The sequence below is a fragment of the Xiphias gladius genome, chromosome 22 (genome assembly GCF_016859285.1).
Source record: "Xiphias gladius isolate SHS-SW01 ecotype Sanya breed wild chromosome 22, ASM1685928v1, whole genome shotgun sequence".
Taxonomy (NCBI): Eukaryota; Metazoa; Chordata; class Actinopteri; order Istiophoriformes; family Xiphiidae; genus Xiphias; species Xiphias gladius.
The window spans coordinates 5,610,074-5,626,303 of NC_053421.1; the positions used below are offsets into that span (position 1 = coordinate 5,610,074).

At 39.7% G+C, this 16,230-nt stretch overlaps 1 protein-coding gene across 8 annotated transcripts in view; it reads right to left on the bottom strand.

The window, feature by feature from the left end:
- Window positions 1-16,230, bottom strand: part of LOC120784419 (vacuolar protein sorting-associated protein 13B-like) — a 339,421-nt gene that overhangs the window by 269,986 nt on the left and 53,205 nt on the right. For all 8 annotated transcript variants that reach the window (XM_040118221.1, XM_040118219.1, XM_040118222.1 and 5 more), the window contains exons 15-16: window positions 15,567-15,761; window positions 12,155-12,279 (exon numbers count right to left, since the gene is read on the bottom strand). In XM_040118221.1, the coding sequence (XP_039974155.1) occupies window positions 12,155-12,279; window positions 15,567-15,761 (320 nt within the window). The remainder of the gene's footprint in view (window positions 1-12,154; window positions 12,280-15,566; window positions 15,762-16,230) is intronic.

The window sequence follows — 16,230 nt, forward strand, 5'->3', positions numbered from 1 at the left end:
CATATACACACACACACATACACAACATATACGCCGATACCAATATATTTGTAATATCGGCCGACCGATACATCAGTCCGGCTCTACTTGCCATTAGTGCAGATCTTCTGACAGAAGACATTACTGAGAAAAAAGCATAAATCACAGCCAAATGTGGTCAGCAAATTCTTCTTGTTTTTTTTTGTTTTTTTTTTAAGATCAGCATCTTGCCGTGTTTCAAGGAACATCGCCAAGAGTAGCTGATCCTAATGGTTTACTCAGTGTCCTGTGTGCAGTTTCCAGAATGTTCACTGTCATTACTCATATCCTGTACAGTACCAAAAATCACTTCCCTCACTCTTTCCAAAATACAGTGACACAGACAACTGTAGGGGCTGGGAAATCTGCAGGAGATGTGGAGCAAGGTGTCTGGTCCATCAGTGGACCACAGAGAGAGAGGGAGGCACACTCACAAAAAAACGATTCCCTGACACAGGTGAATTGTGTCTTGTAATGGGAACTAAATGGAAAAATTTCATATGACCTGGAACATGCTGCTCCAATAAACTGTTAAAAATTAGTGGAAGCACTCAAAAAGATACTGTAGACTAGATTCAAGACAGCAGAAGAAACAAAAAGTCAACAAGATAGTCAATCAATTTTGACTGTCCTCACAATGTGCTACTTTCTCTTAACTTTAACTTATCTGAGACTATTTACAAAGTCCACAGCAACACCAGTGTAATTCATTATGGGCTGACATATTTATCTAATAGATACAACAGATAGCCACCGTCTTGGGACCAGTGATAAGCTATCTGAAGTTTCTACAAATCATTCACTGTCACACCCAAACTTAAGTAACCAATTGAAACATTCCCCAACAAAAAGCAACAAAATCCTTTACTGCTTTTGTTTTCCAATTTTTAGAGCTTATTTGGAGGGAATCATTTTGAAAATGGAGGGAAGGGAAGACTGACAGCTTGTACCTTTAGTCTTTTTTTTCCTTATGGTGTAGACTGATTTGAAGTGTTGCAGAATTCCCCATCTCTCCAAGCCAAGGTCACTGACCCCTCTTGAAAATAACCAGAGTGAATTATGGGCTGCTCTCAAGTCCCCTCTTTTATCTTACTACAAAAGACTCACTACAGTGTCTCGCAAAGCTTTCAAATGAACATTATAAATCAGGCAAGAACTTCACACTTAACAATAACTTGGGAGATGGGAAAGTTTGTCATTTTATCACCTGAATGTCAATTGAGTTGAAGAAAAAATACAACCATAAAAAATCCACACAAAAACAAACCAAAACAGAAAAAAAAGATCTAAACAATGAACTAAAGAAGAAAAAAATGTACCTTTAACTAATTTATTATATGTCTTGAAGTTTCAGTCTTGTCATTTGTTTCATTGACTGTATGGTGTATATCATGGCTTTATGTGAAATGTACTAACTGAAGCTCCAGCTGAGCCCCTGATTTAGGTGAATGCTGTTTTCAGCAGCAGCCATAAATGACTCACAGCAAACTCTGAAACTCTGAAAATGCCACTTGAGCAGGTAAAGAAAAAATGTGAACAGTAAAGAGGCTATTTCAAATTTAAGCTACATTAAAGCAATCTTTCCAGCATGCAGTGAGATTACAAACGACCATTTATGAGTGACAGTACTTTGAAAAATCAATATACAGTTTAGAATGTGCATTTTTAGTTGAGTAAAAGCATCACAGTAGCTGACAGCCATCTTTTCCTGGCACAATATATACCATCTGACTCATATTACATTCTTCTTTTTTTCTTTTTTTTTTTTTACCTTCAGGAATTATATTATCTTTACTTCCCATTGCGCCCTACTCACAGTGTTTACCTTAATGTAAATCTAGTCTTGTGTTGATTTTTGGCTTGACCACAACAGGAGGTCCAGCCCTATAAACGCAAATATCCATGACTGACTGACTGATAAAGTTACACCATTGGTCAGCGGATTGCCTTGTGACTGAGTTTAAGTTACACCATTGGTTAGCCGGTCTAGTGTTGGAGCTTATCCATTGGCTGTTCCTCTTTCAAGATGAATTGGCACAAAGAGTTTGTATTGCCTCTTCAGGGGTACAGGCAGTGTTGCCAACTTAACGCCTCTGTCACTAGATTTACCAACTTTTCTCGCACCATTAGCAACTTTTCCTCACATAAGAACCTGGTGACAAATCTACTGACTTTTTGGACAAAGCTTAGCTATTTTGTGTAATAGAGAGTCACCAGTATCGCCCTGCAAGTGTAAGGTTGGGCTTTCCCTCCGCAAGCACACCTCTCTATGCGTCTCTTTCAATTGACCACACGGCAGCTGACACAGATGTGAATGAGCTTCTGACTTTCTCTCTGAGTGATCATTATACAGGTAAATATAGCCAAAATGACAGCACCACCGTTGTCTTTACCTTATGTGTATAGTGATTTAGTTAGATGACGTCACAGTTATAAAATCTGGATTTTAGCAGTGTAGAGCAGCAGCTTGGAAATGGCTCAGCAGTGACTGCTGGTTAACGTCGTCTTATTGGGCCACGTTTCTTACATTATTTCATACTTGTTCCGTTGTCTGACAACAGAAACAGAAAAACATGTAAAAGAGAACATCTTTATTGGGAATTCAGCTGTATCAAATTACTATATATGTGAGGACAGAGAGTAGGAGAGAAGCAAACAGGTAAAGGGCGGTCCAGCCATATACTAGGTTTTGACTTACACTTGTTAATTGTGATTCTGCTGGTGCAATTAAGTGATTGCAATTATATTTTATCTGTGAATCACTATCTGTAATGACGTCCGTTTTTTAACCTAACCAAACTCTAAAGTCTCTGTGCTGGAGCTAGGTATGAGTTGGGGGGTGGCAGGGACTGTATTTGAGGCCACAGCTCAGAGTTTTGTGGTTCCCCAGTGTCAAAGGTGTTCCATGTGTGCATTTCTCAGTCATCGGTCCTGAACAGTCCAGACTCTTCATAGAAAATAACACTTCACACTCTCACACACACACACACACACACACACACACACACACACACACACACACACATACAGTCCTTCTCTTCTTCCCATCTGGAGCAACACTAACCCAAAACACACATATGTGCACAACCTCACACACACGCACACCCACACACACACACACACACATACTCACACATTGAGATCCATTCTCAGGAGAGGGCTTCATTACACAGGGATTACTAAAAGAAATGTTTTAATCAAGTTGTGCAGACAGCTGCACACTGGAAGGCGAGAAAATGGCAATGACGTGGTTCATCAGGCGTTAAAGGAAAACACATCAGAGGCCTGTGTGTGTGTGTGTGTATAATGGTGTGTGTGTGTGCATGTAGCTTCCTGCCTCTGTCCAACATGTCCAGCTGTGGAGAACACGCGGTTCCTTATAAGGACAAACAGAGATAGGAGATCTCTGTCCAGAGACTACAGACCTAATGTCACATTTATACTTTCAGATTTTGCTGCAGGCTTTTATATGCGCTGTTGTCATAACAACAAATGCAGAACTCAACAGAAGCACCGTCTGTCCGTTATTTTGATCCAGATTAGTTGCCTTCAGTATTATTCTCCCAAGGCCTTTGACCTTCATGCAGATGGTCACTGAAGAAAAGAATACGGACTCCAGTGAGTTTTTCTTCCCCCAAGTTGCCTGGTTAAATAAATCTTACTCGTGGTGACCCCAATGTTTCCTGTACCTCATTACTAACTGCAGATTTTTCCTTAAGTAGTGAAAATTGGAGGGGCTTGTTTCTGGGAAGCAATGGAGCAGCACTGAGGCCTGGTGGGGAGGAGAGGACAGTGGAATGTACACCACAGTAGATGATAATCCACTCAGAGTTGATAATCCATCTACCCTTCCCTATTTCCAATTGTTTTCCTTCTCTCAAGCTTCAGTGCCTCAGATGACTAATTCAGGCATTAATAGAATCTTTCAGTCAACAGAAAATCTCTACAGCTTCTCATGAATCCACTATCTTGACTCTGGTCAATTCATTCAAATACATCTTACTGTATGGCATAGTGAAAATTCAAAAGATATTCTTGGATTGCAAAAACATTAGCTCTTGAATACATTAAAGCCTAATATATACACTTTAGGGCTGAGTTAAAACCCATGTTGATTTAAGCTACCAAATGACAGTTGTAATCTTAAGGGCAAGTACAGGTTTTGCAGCAGAGAGAGTATGATTTCTGTAGAAATGAGCAGTTAAATGCTGAAAGAAAGGCTTTGAAGCTTCCATCAGAGCTGAAATGTCAATCACTGAGAGCACAAGTTTTTCATTCGCTGATGCCATGTCCTTAATGAGAGGTTCCTCAATACGCCCATTGATCTCTGTCAACCATAGAACCAAATAAAACTGTCTGACACCAGATGTAGAGGAGAAAAAATCTTTACCACAAAGCCAAAATACTGTGCCACAAAAAAATATGATGTTTTACCTTGCAGTTCACAGTCCTTTGCACTCTTGTGTTTCAGAGTGACAAGTGGAACAATATTACATCATATGCCATTCCAGGCTTTTAATATACACCTGTTAATACATACATTCTACTTGTTGCAATGTGTGTCTACATCCATTCAGCTTAATCATGTGAAAACTTTTTTCTTTCAATAAGTATTATAATGCTTCTTCAAGAACAGCGAAGGGCTCAGTTGCCTTGTACAACAAAATGAATACTCTGCTGCTTTTGTGGCCTCCGAGCCACAACTCAAAGCTGAGCATGAACGCAGCAACCAAACTTTGATTTAAGGTATTCACTTATCTTTTACTGTAATAGTTCTCAGAAACTTTAACCCCAACTACACAGACCTGTAAGATAAGACTTTGATGAGTAATACAAGTGATTACTTCATTATAAAATCAACTCAAATCAAAGTTTGGTTGAGGGGCACAATTGATGCAGAGGCTGTGTGTGACATCATTCACAAGAGCTGCCATATGTCACATAAATGTACACTCAGAGCAGAAATGGACTTTTCCATCCAACAGCCACTCCCAAATCAGTTTTCATCAGCCAAAATCATTATACCACTTCAACTTGTTGATGATATTGCCTGCCAAAATAGCTAGTAGACAAATTGAACAGCCGCAGTCAATGTTTTCACCAATGAATGCTGTTCATGTGCATTTGGTAAATTTGACTTAGATCTCTATGGCTCACTACTGAAGGACACAGAAAGCATTTGTCCTACTGCTCTTGGCTGTGCTTGGAGACATAGACCAGGAGCAGCTTTCTATGACTAACTATGAAAAGGAGTAATGAGGCATTACAATCACACCAGAAGCCTCATGCCTCAGATGCCTAAAGCAGCATTCATAAATCACAAGAGTCTAGACTACTGGTCCAGACATGGTAATGGACTTCTAAACTTCACATAAAAAATCCTACAGGTGGTGCTAAAAACTGAACTAACCATTGACATGGTAAGAGACTTAGACCAATAATTAGATATCAAGGGAAAACCAACATTCTTTTCTGGTCAGAAACATTCACAAGGCAAGTCAGCTTTTTGTGGCTATATAACATGCACCTGTAATGCCACATGCTTTAAAAAAATTATCCTCTCAAAAATAGCTGAGTGTGGAACAGGGGCTGCTAAAAATGCCACATAAAAGCTGGTGTGAGGCTAAATTATGGCCTGCAACGCAGCAAGTCACACTAGACTGCTGCTGGTTTGTGGGTGAGCCCCAGCCTTGGCCTAGGTCGTCAGGTGGCCCTGCATAAGGAATATAATATGGTGTGAGTGCATGCGTGTTCATGTGTCTGAGTGAGAAAGTGAGGTTAGGTTTTTAGGGAGATCAATGCAGGTTGCACTGCTAACATCCCCTCCCTAATGCCAATTCCTTCCCTCTCCCTGTCTTTCTGCAGGCATTGATTTTATCTGGGATAACAGGTTTAACAGCCAGACCAATTGAGGTTCTCTGTAGAGTCCCTGTGGAGTTGGTGGCCCCATACATTGCCTTTCATTAGGTATAAGTACAGCCTGATGAATCTCAGCTGCACTTTAATTTACAGGGAAAGAAAGTTCATTTCTTAGGATTTTGTTTTTTTGCTAACCAAATGATTGCTTGGTTAGTTCATGATAGCATATATTAAGAATGGAGACGTCAATATTTTTATTATCAAAAATATTTTAGATATTTAATATCTAAAAAACAAAAGCATTACTAATGTTTTTTGTAATGAATATCTCAGAATCTACTGGTAGGATTGGTACAAAATTTGGTACAGATATCCATGCTGCCCAGACGATGTATCACTCTGAATGATTATACCTTGACTTTAAGTGCTTCTCTTTCATCCTTACTTTTAACCCAAAGGAGCTGCAGATATTTTTGTGCACAAATTGGAAAATAGAAGGAAGCAAAAGTCCAGTGACTGCATGCAGAGGAGAAGAAAAATCATGTTGCCTTAAATGCTCATTGCTGAAAAATGTCCTTTATACTGAAGCTCCAATGTCACAGTGTGATTTTCAAATTTGCTAACAGCATCTTTTAGAATGCAGTTCTTCAGGTGATCAGTGTTAGTGATATTATTTTAAAGAAGCCTTATCTCAGTATCTTGACTGCTGCCTACTGTAAGAATCTACACCCCAACGTAAGATCTAGTGACAGTGATCAAGTGGACATAAGCTTACTGTTTAAAAACAGCACTCACTCACTTGCAGTTATATATTAACCACAGTCATGCCGAGACACAATGTCACAGGGTGTCAGTTTAGAGGATCAACTTTATTATAGTAAGGATAACAAAATGACACATTTCAGTTGGTTGCGCAGTTACAGTGGATTTAAGGTGGCCTTACATGGGCATTTTAGGGAATGTCAGTAGAGAAGGCTGCACCAGTCACACTAGATTGCTCTAACCTGGATATCTATTTGTTTTACTGCTCTGTTGTTGGGGGATCTTTTTATTTCTTCAAAAAGTGCAATATGGGGAACCACAAGGTCAGAATCTTCAATTGCTCTGGAACAATAACTCTTTCTTAAATTTTTATTTTTCTTAAAAACGGAGGAAAAAAAGACATTTCAGTCTAACTGAATTTATCCAAGTTCTCACACACATTACCAAATGCCCAGGAAAAGCCAAGACTGGCAGGGAAAAGATGTCAAGGCAGTGTACTTTCCCCTAGCGAAGGCCCCTTGCTGCCCACTGTGAGAAGCGGGAGCCTTTGTGGTGAGACTGAAGGAAACATGAGCTACAGTACACACTGTGGGCCAACTCATCAGGAGAGGTGCTGGGTCTTCAAAGACGCCCAGTGCCTCTCCAAATCCCCCATGATCACCTGGCAATCATAAAAGCTTGCTTAAGCATGAGATGGCTGCACAATGACAGAAATGTTTGTGTGTATATGTGTGTGTGTATGTGTGCGCGTGCACATGTGCATGTGTGAGAGTAAGAGAGAGAGAGAAGGGGAAAACAGAAGAGAGGGATGCAAAATGTGTGTATATGACATCACCTTCTTTACTTCCCTACTCCAAGCTACACTTCTCTTCTGTCAGTCACAATTCCCTTTTAATAGAGTTCAGAGTGAGACAAATCTAGGGCTACCTTTTATACTGGTAATGGAAAAGCTGAAGCTCTAGGAATCTGCAAAACAAAACTACTGAAGACTGACAAAGCAACTGGAGACAGCTCTTTTTCTCAGACCACTCTCCCACTTCTCTATCTCGCACCTTTACTAAGGCTTCCCACTTTCCTTCTATATCCTTAAAACTTCAAAAACTTGTACAGCTCTGCTCAGTGTCTGCTCAGACAACAGAACATCTTGGAAAGGGGTGTTATTGGAGTTACATCAGCACTAAGAAGCAGTTCCCCAAAACAAACATCAGTACAGTCAAATTAAATGCTACCACCTGGTGGAGCTCATCTTTTGGCTGCTCTAATGACCCGGTGTGTCACTCTTGGGCTCAGCTTTCAACTTTAGGAGAGGAACTGTCGATCTGACTGTACGTCTGTCATACATGCGTATCAGATATATTCTGTAATACACTTTCATTATGAGTTCTACAAAAGGAGACCCACAGATCAAATACACTCAGAATAAAGCGAGTTTAAATTAAGATATCAGCCTCTGACTTCAGTTGAGGGTCATCTACATCCATACACAGAGACAACTACGCAAAACTTTGGCAGCTAATCTCAGCAGAGGACATCAGCGCAATAGGAAACAAATCAATTTATTACCATTCACCTATTACCACTGTCGGTTGTCAGTCAGCCCCCTGTATTTATCTCTTATATTTGTCCTACCCCTATCTCTGCTTCTCTGTCAAACCTGTTCACCATCATTCTTCCAAGGGTAAACTGTCAGGTTCTGTTAATTAGATTTTGACTGTAGCAACACACAGGTCAGTAAGCAAGACAGCCATACCTCCCGCTTAGACAGAAAGGGTCAAATATGAATCACTTCAAGTCTGAAATGTCAGGATCACATCTCATAAACCTGCACAAAACACCCAGTCCTATTATCATCTACAGGAAAGAGACTGACAATGAAACAAACAGGCAACTGTTAGAAAATGCGAGAAGTGGTTTTAACCCGTCCAAGAGTCGGAAACATCAAACTAAATTTAAACTGGGGATGAGGAAAATTAGTTGAAGTTATCCTGTTAAGCGTAGCAGAATTATCTTGGGTATTACATGTTCACCTATTTTGAGGTGAGGCCTCCAGATGCATAATGTTACAGGACATGTGCATACCGTAATACCATCAGGCCTGCTTGCAACAAAAAATAATACAGCACTTTCTCAATGTGTCAAGGAGACTCTGTGAGAGGTTGTGTGTGTGTTATTTCTACGGATTGGTCCAGGCTGAAAGAAAAGCCACAGGAGGGGCACTGATCTGGAATGCTCTCTGGAGAAACATCTAGTGATTGTCAGAACATTAGTGATTGTCAGAAAGAAAAATAATATCCTTTCGACATCTGAACCAAATACATGAGGCAGGTAAGGCAAAAAAAGGTGGGACTGGAGATCAAACAAGCAGCTAGAAGTCTTATTGGGAGCAGAGAACACAGGGAATCAGGTTCTGTCTACAGACACATACACATCCCATTCTGAATGAAGGTCTTGCGGTTCCCTATGTAGCCAGCTGACCACTATACATTAGATACAAAGGTTTGCCTGGAGAAGAAGCCAGGAAAAGTCAAAACCATCTGCTGCTCTTCGACATGTTTAAATCTCAACCAATTCCCATGCTAGTGCTCTCGCACAGGTTTCCTGCTTTAACAGGAACTGGGCGTGAGAGAGAGGACACAGGGTGTATGTGTGTGTGTGTGTTCTTGTATAAAGGGCTTTCTAAATGATGATTACTGAACACACAGTTATGGAGCGAATGGCTAGACTGACAGAGTCATTCATTTGTTGCTCTATCAACCAACTGTGCTACAAAGTTGTTTCAGTGTGCAGAGGGCAGACTGAGGACAGGACATACGCTACTCATTCGTTCTTTACAGGGCCCCGCTTAAACAACAAATGATCTCAACAAGGCTATTTAACAAATACATAGGTACCTTTACATACATAACAATAAAAGTGCAAGGATAGGTTGTCTGTGCACGGACAGGTTTCAATTTAGAACAAAGTTCATTCCACCATTTTCAACGATAAGAGTAAAGCCAAGTCCCATGATGTTAAACACAACACACAAAGATCCATACTATAAACCTACTGTAAGACCATGCATCCTCTAAAATTGTTTTCCTTTTATTCTCCCTCTCCTTCATGCATTCTTCCCTTTTCCATTTTCCCAAGCTTTATTCTCATCACCCTTCACTGCAGTCCCACAAAAAACTGTCCTTACACTTTTTCCTCATCATCCTCTCTACTCATCTTTCATCCTGTCGTATATTCTGCTCCTCCTTTTGCCCTTCTCTTCTCTCCATTCTGTCTACAATAAGCTGTTTTGTGTAGTTCCTGCCCCTTTCTATTTCTCTTTGTTCTCTTCAATTCTCTTTGTATTTTCTTTCAAATCCTCTATTTGTCCAACAGTTCCACCTCCAAACTCCTTTCTTGTCCTGTCTTCAACTCCTGACCGCTCTTCACCTCTCTAGGGGACATCCTCAATGACTCACCCTCTGTCTGTTACATGGACAGGGATATAGCAATTTGTTTTTTCATCTCCTTAGACACCACTGTCTTATTTTCCTCTCCTTGTGTTTCAAACCATCTGAGAAACTGTTGCAGTTGTTACCCGATGACTTGGTTTTTCTGTTTTCCCCACTGGCCACTGAAGAAATGTCTCATCTATCAATTTAAATACCCTCTGATGCACTGCATAAAGTACAATGCATGGGCCTGACAACACACACGCATACACATACTAGCAAACTCTCGTATACAGACAGCCAGACATGGATGTAAATACTCCCAAGCATGTATACGTACAGGAGGTACTGAATCTGAAAAAAACCCCTTTAATCTATGCTTGCTTCCCTGACTTTAGCATACATCTTGACTGGGCTCAATTGTTGGGTGACTGATACCAATAATGCTATCCAGAGTTGCTTCTAGAATGTACAACATCCCTCCATTTATTGTACGTGACTAAGTCCCTTTGGCCACCACACAGCAAAAAAAATTCCATCTGCATTTGTGCATATTTCAAGGAATGTGTTGAATGTAATCACCTTGTGCTGGAAGTGACTGCCTTAAACAAGAAGTTAGACACCACAACACAACTCCATACCTGGATATAAAAAAATAGGTACTGTACTCAGCCTATAGTGCTTTTCTTCACAGCAGACCTGTAAGCTACTTATACCGTGGCCCTGTCTATGTCAAAACCCAATTTCTGTTCTTGGAAAGGAGGTGGAGGTATCGGAGGGATACAAATTCCTTGGAGTCCACCTTGACAACAGGCTAGACGGGAAATGCAACACAGAGGCTGTCTACAGGAAGGGACAGAGCAGACTCTACTAGGAAGCTCAGGTTCTTGAATGTGTGCAGCAAGATGTAGCAGATCTTTTATGAGTCTGTTGTTGCCAGTGCAATATTCTGTTCTGCAGTCTGAGCCAGTGATACCAACAAACTTAACAAAATGATCAGGAAGGCTGGCTCTGTGCTGGAGACTTTTCTGGAGCCCTTGGAGTTGGTTGTGGAGAGGAGGATGCTGCACAAACCCTTGAACATCATGGAGAACATCTCGCATCCCCTCCACGACCTGCTGGTCAAACAGCGGAGCACTTTCAGTAAGAGAAATCTTCAGCTCCATTATCACTCTGTACAACGATTCTCCTGTGATTCGGAAGAAGGGACTCCTCAGTGAGACAGAATAGTTTTTCCTTGTAAAGGACAGACTGCTTACCTGGACTTTTTATTTATGATATTATGTATCATATCTGTTATATATCAGATTATTCTGATCGTTCAAGGTTTGTGCGGCTTTATATATAATCCACCGACTTGCACTAATGTACAGTGTATTATAATACAGTATATTATATTACCACCATTGTATAGTTTATATTCAGCATGCAGCATAGCTATGGGACTATGCCTAGCCTCTATTTTCTTTTTTCTATACTGTGTAGAATTTAGCCTTTAATTGCACCTTAAGTGATGTCGCTCCTGCAACACTGCAATCTCCCTTTTGGATTAATAAAGTAATCTGCCTGCCTGCCTACCTGCTAGCCTGCTTGCCTGTCTGCTTACCTGCGCCTGTACAGCCCATCTGTACAGTGAAATAATTTTTTGAAGTACTCCTCAGGATACGACCCACGTTGGGATGTTTTTATTTGAACCAAACACTCTGAAACCATTTCTCTGGAGGAACAAGATAATGTTTTCTTTTGTGTCAGCTGTCTGTTGTAATAGCAAAACTACTCTACAAAATGGCATGTTCTAATCACTTAATCTGCAGTGAAAAAAAATCTAGACTGAACTGGAGATAAATATTTTGCAGCCCTTGCATGTACATCAGGGGTTTGGTGAGTTGTTCAGGATTTACAAGGGAAAAATAGCTGTTTATACAGTATTGTTGGTTTCCTTCCAAGTGTTTTTGTCCCCTATATTTACATTAAAATTCATTTACAGTTACTGATAGGTTCAGTCTAATGACTTAAGTTCACAAAAGGGACTCTACCTGCCTCCATGCCCACTCAAATTTCCACCCATAGTACAAGTGCTACATACTCACCAATATGCAGGCATCTGAATGAGCTTTCCATAGAGTGCAGTGCTGAAGGAAGGGATAATGGGGATGAGAGGCAGGAAACCCCCGGTACCGTCCTGGCATGTCAAGCCTGCCTGAAACCCAAATACCTGGAAAGAAAGACAGAAAGGGAAGACAGAGGGAAAAAAAGACATGGAAATTCAGCATTGTATATGTCAAACAATTTACTAGCTTAACATGAAAAAAAACCTGTCAGCTCGAGTTCACACTGCTTCTGAAAAGAAAACACAGAAGACACAACCAACATGGTTGTTCTCTCATCTCAATCGCCACAGAACCTCGACCTTATAAGTCTTTAGCCAAGCTGTTGCAGCTCAAATCTGTGCTCTTACGGGCCCTGGATTTTAGAGAGAGACAGAAAAAAAGACCAAACCATCTTATCGTCCTTCTTCACTGTACAAACAGCTGCCAGCAAGTCCATGTTATAATCTGGAAAGAAATGTTGAACCCTCAAGAAAATTCATATATACTGAATGCACATTACGTATAATAGATTACATGGTAGAAGAGACATGACCACTGCGGTGTGATTTAATGACGATACATTTTACTGAGCCTTGAACACTCGGTGTCTGGCTTAAAAAATATTCTGTACAATTCACTAGCACATGTTTACTAGCATATATGTACAGACTGAACTATCCATCCATCCATTACCTATACTGCTTATCCTTTTGACAGCCAATCCCAGCTGACATTGCATGACAGGCAGGGTACACCCTGTACATGTCTCCAGTCTATCATAAGGCTAACATATAGAGACAAACACTTAAAACGAAAACATGAACTTGAAACGCTCACATTAACATGTACGGGAAATTTAGAGTTGCAAATTAAGCAACCCCGCATGTCTTTGGAATGTGGGAGGAAGCTGGAGCACCCAGAGGAAACCAGAGAGAACATGCAAACTGAAATTTCATTTTTTTGTTTCTGAAGTTTTCTATAAAAGAGTATACATACATACAGTAACAATGTGAAAGTACAGAAAGATGGCAGCAAAAAACATTGCTGACTAGCTCTGTTGATTGCTTTAAGAGTGAGAACAGCATGAACACTCATGCTTTCTTGCAATCAACAGCACAGTCATAACATATTTTAAATGGATCAGATTGATGAGGTCCAGATTACACACAAATCAAGCCAAGATTCAAGCATTACTGTTGTTTAACACTTATGTATTTTATAATATTTAATTTTATATTGAAGGTAGATTTTGATGGCTGGGCCCAGCTGTCCAACATGTAACTGCTGTATAAGCACAGAGCAGTCAGAGCAGAGTCATACCAAACCCTTTACTGTGCAGATGGACATGAGCAGACACACAAAACTTTGGAAAAAACTAAAATGATAACTGATTTATAATAGGACAACTGACCTTTAGATTTAATATTACACACCAGAGTAGTATATGAAGTGGAACTTTGAAATGCAAAATTAGGGGCATACAGCCACAGATTGATTCACTACAGCTTCCTCTGAGAGACTACATTTTAAATTCTGTTCTCCTTTCACTAGCCTGTAGCAGTTAGTTATTCAAATAGACCACGTTTTCAATTAAGATAGGTCTCTTTACTTCTGCGGCCTCCTTGTTGAGCAAACACTGAGTTAATGTCTATTACCATGGAAAAGTAACACAATGGCTAACTGCTACCCACAAGACAGACACCTTAGCTCTGACAACCAGTGTCAATAAAACACAGATTAAGATAAGCCTTAATTTACAGCCTTTCAAAATCACTTCCTGAATTGGGTGAATTGCAGCCAGAATGGCCTTCACCCTGTCATGTTCCCACTGCTGAAACCCAGAGGTAGAATTAGTACCTTGGAAGCTAGAGATACTGATCGGGTGATTGGTCAGAATGATCACTGGCCACTGACCAACTGACTGTTAACCCTGCAGTGACCCTGTGATAAGGACTACCAGCATGACATCCAGCAAACATCTTACCTTAAAGAAAGCACACCCAGGCCAGAGTGGGCAAACCCAAATTACTCCAGATCTGTTATCCAGGCATCCTAAAAGGCGGATTAGCTGAATTTGCTAAAGCCTCCATAGTTCTTAATGTGCCCCACTAGACATCTGGGCCTTCAAGTAAACTATAAACACAGAGGTTTTAACCTCTTTAATTCTAGTTTATTTATATGTAAATTTGAAAGGCAAAGTGGCTGAGAAAAATTCACTTTCCTTTAGATACTATAAACATCAGATATGATTTCAACTTCACTTGAAATTGTTAAATAATTAATCAAATAGTGTGTATGTAAACAATTCATGTGATAGTTATGTATACAAAAAGACAGGACACATTCAGAGGAACTAAAATGATCATTTCTAAATGCTTTGCCATGAACTAATGCTATGTGCAGAGAGGTATTAAGAATACACATATCTTGTTGTCTGAAGAATAAAAAACATTTTGTCAAAGGGCCCAGTTTAAAAATTATCTGTCATCAACAATTAATTTTGTCTTGTGAGCTTCACAGAACCAAAGTCAAAACTATACAACCAACATAGGAACATTGTAATGTCACAGCTGAACACCACAAGCCTGTAGCATCCCATTAGTTTGGTAGGTGAAACCCATGAGCTAGACCAGAGAAGGACTGGTTCTCATCAGGAAGCTCAGTGTTGAGAATTTTATGACCAGGTGAAAAAGGGGCCTTAAAGGTCATTAAAAGGGTCATTAGGGTTATTTCAGGGTGGAGTGAATACTGTGGCCATGCGGTTGATCTCTAGAGTTTGGGCTATAGTGCATGAAAAAAACTGTACAAATTAGTGAGTGAGCATTTTGTGTTAACTTAGTCAGATGAAAGATAAAGAGATGCATGTTTAGTAAAATGAAAGAAACAAAACCTGTGCTAATTAAAATGGAAAAGGAGAGGCAAAAGGGTGCTGGAGTAGAAGTAGATTTACGTATACAGAAGTGTATGGTTTTGCATTGTAAATTGTCAAATACCCAGTGTAGTTTCTCAAGTATCCCAAAAAAATTAAGAATTCTTTTAATATCAGAACCAAATCAGCAAATGTGAAAAAATCCAATCCAGAATACCTGATCTTCTGAATGACTTATTTTAGTAGCAAATGACATTTGGTTAGTTTAATAAATTGAAGATAAGTAGATCTGAATTAACTTTTAGGAAAAGCTAGGTGCAGATGTACGATACACCTTTAATCTAGTAATTACTTGTTTAGCGGCACACTGAAAAAGTTGACTAAAATGATTATTAAATGCCCTGGAATCAATTGTGTCTCATTTGCCATATGGCTCACTTTTGTCTTATGCCAACAGAAAGGACAGCTGGGATTTACAAATGTGAAAAAGGGAGGCTTCTCAATCGGAATCAGTACTACAGAATGGAATATTGTCCTGCTCACCTTGAGGTAGAGGTGTGCATAGCAGTGATGTAGCAGGTTGTCAGAAGGCTGGCTGAGACTGCTGACAGTGCTGACCAACTCTGGAGCATACATGGGCACTGAGTGCTCAACATTCACCCTCTCCACCTCAAACTGCACAGAGGGTAGAGGACGCACTGGCTGAAACACTGGCACGTAGACTGGTCCCGGTGCAGCCTGGGAGATTCAAAATATAAAAAGGGTGACAATCGGTTAAAAATGAGACTACATATCACGCATCCTGCTCTTGTTGTAGTCTAAAGTATTGACCTATAGTCAGGAAATAGTCAGGAATAATACCAAATAAAGTGAATAAATAAAATAGCTATAGATTGCAATGAAATGTGACCCCCCCCCGACTACAAGGAAGAAGAATGTGGTTATCCTTTTTGATATATTTAATATATTCAGATATTTACAAGATATTTATTATTATTATCATTATTATTATCATTATTATTATCATTATTATTATTATTATTATTATTATTATTATTATTATTATTATTAATAATTATTTTTATGCAAGATATTTACCTGTTTTAAGGTGCAGTAAGCACCTAATATCATTTGTTCTCTTCCTTAAGCAACTTGGTAATCAATATTTATCAAAATCCAAGCTACCTAATGATTTGCTACCTACTCA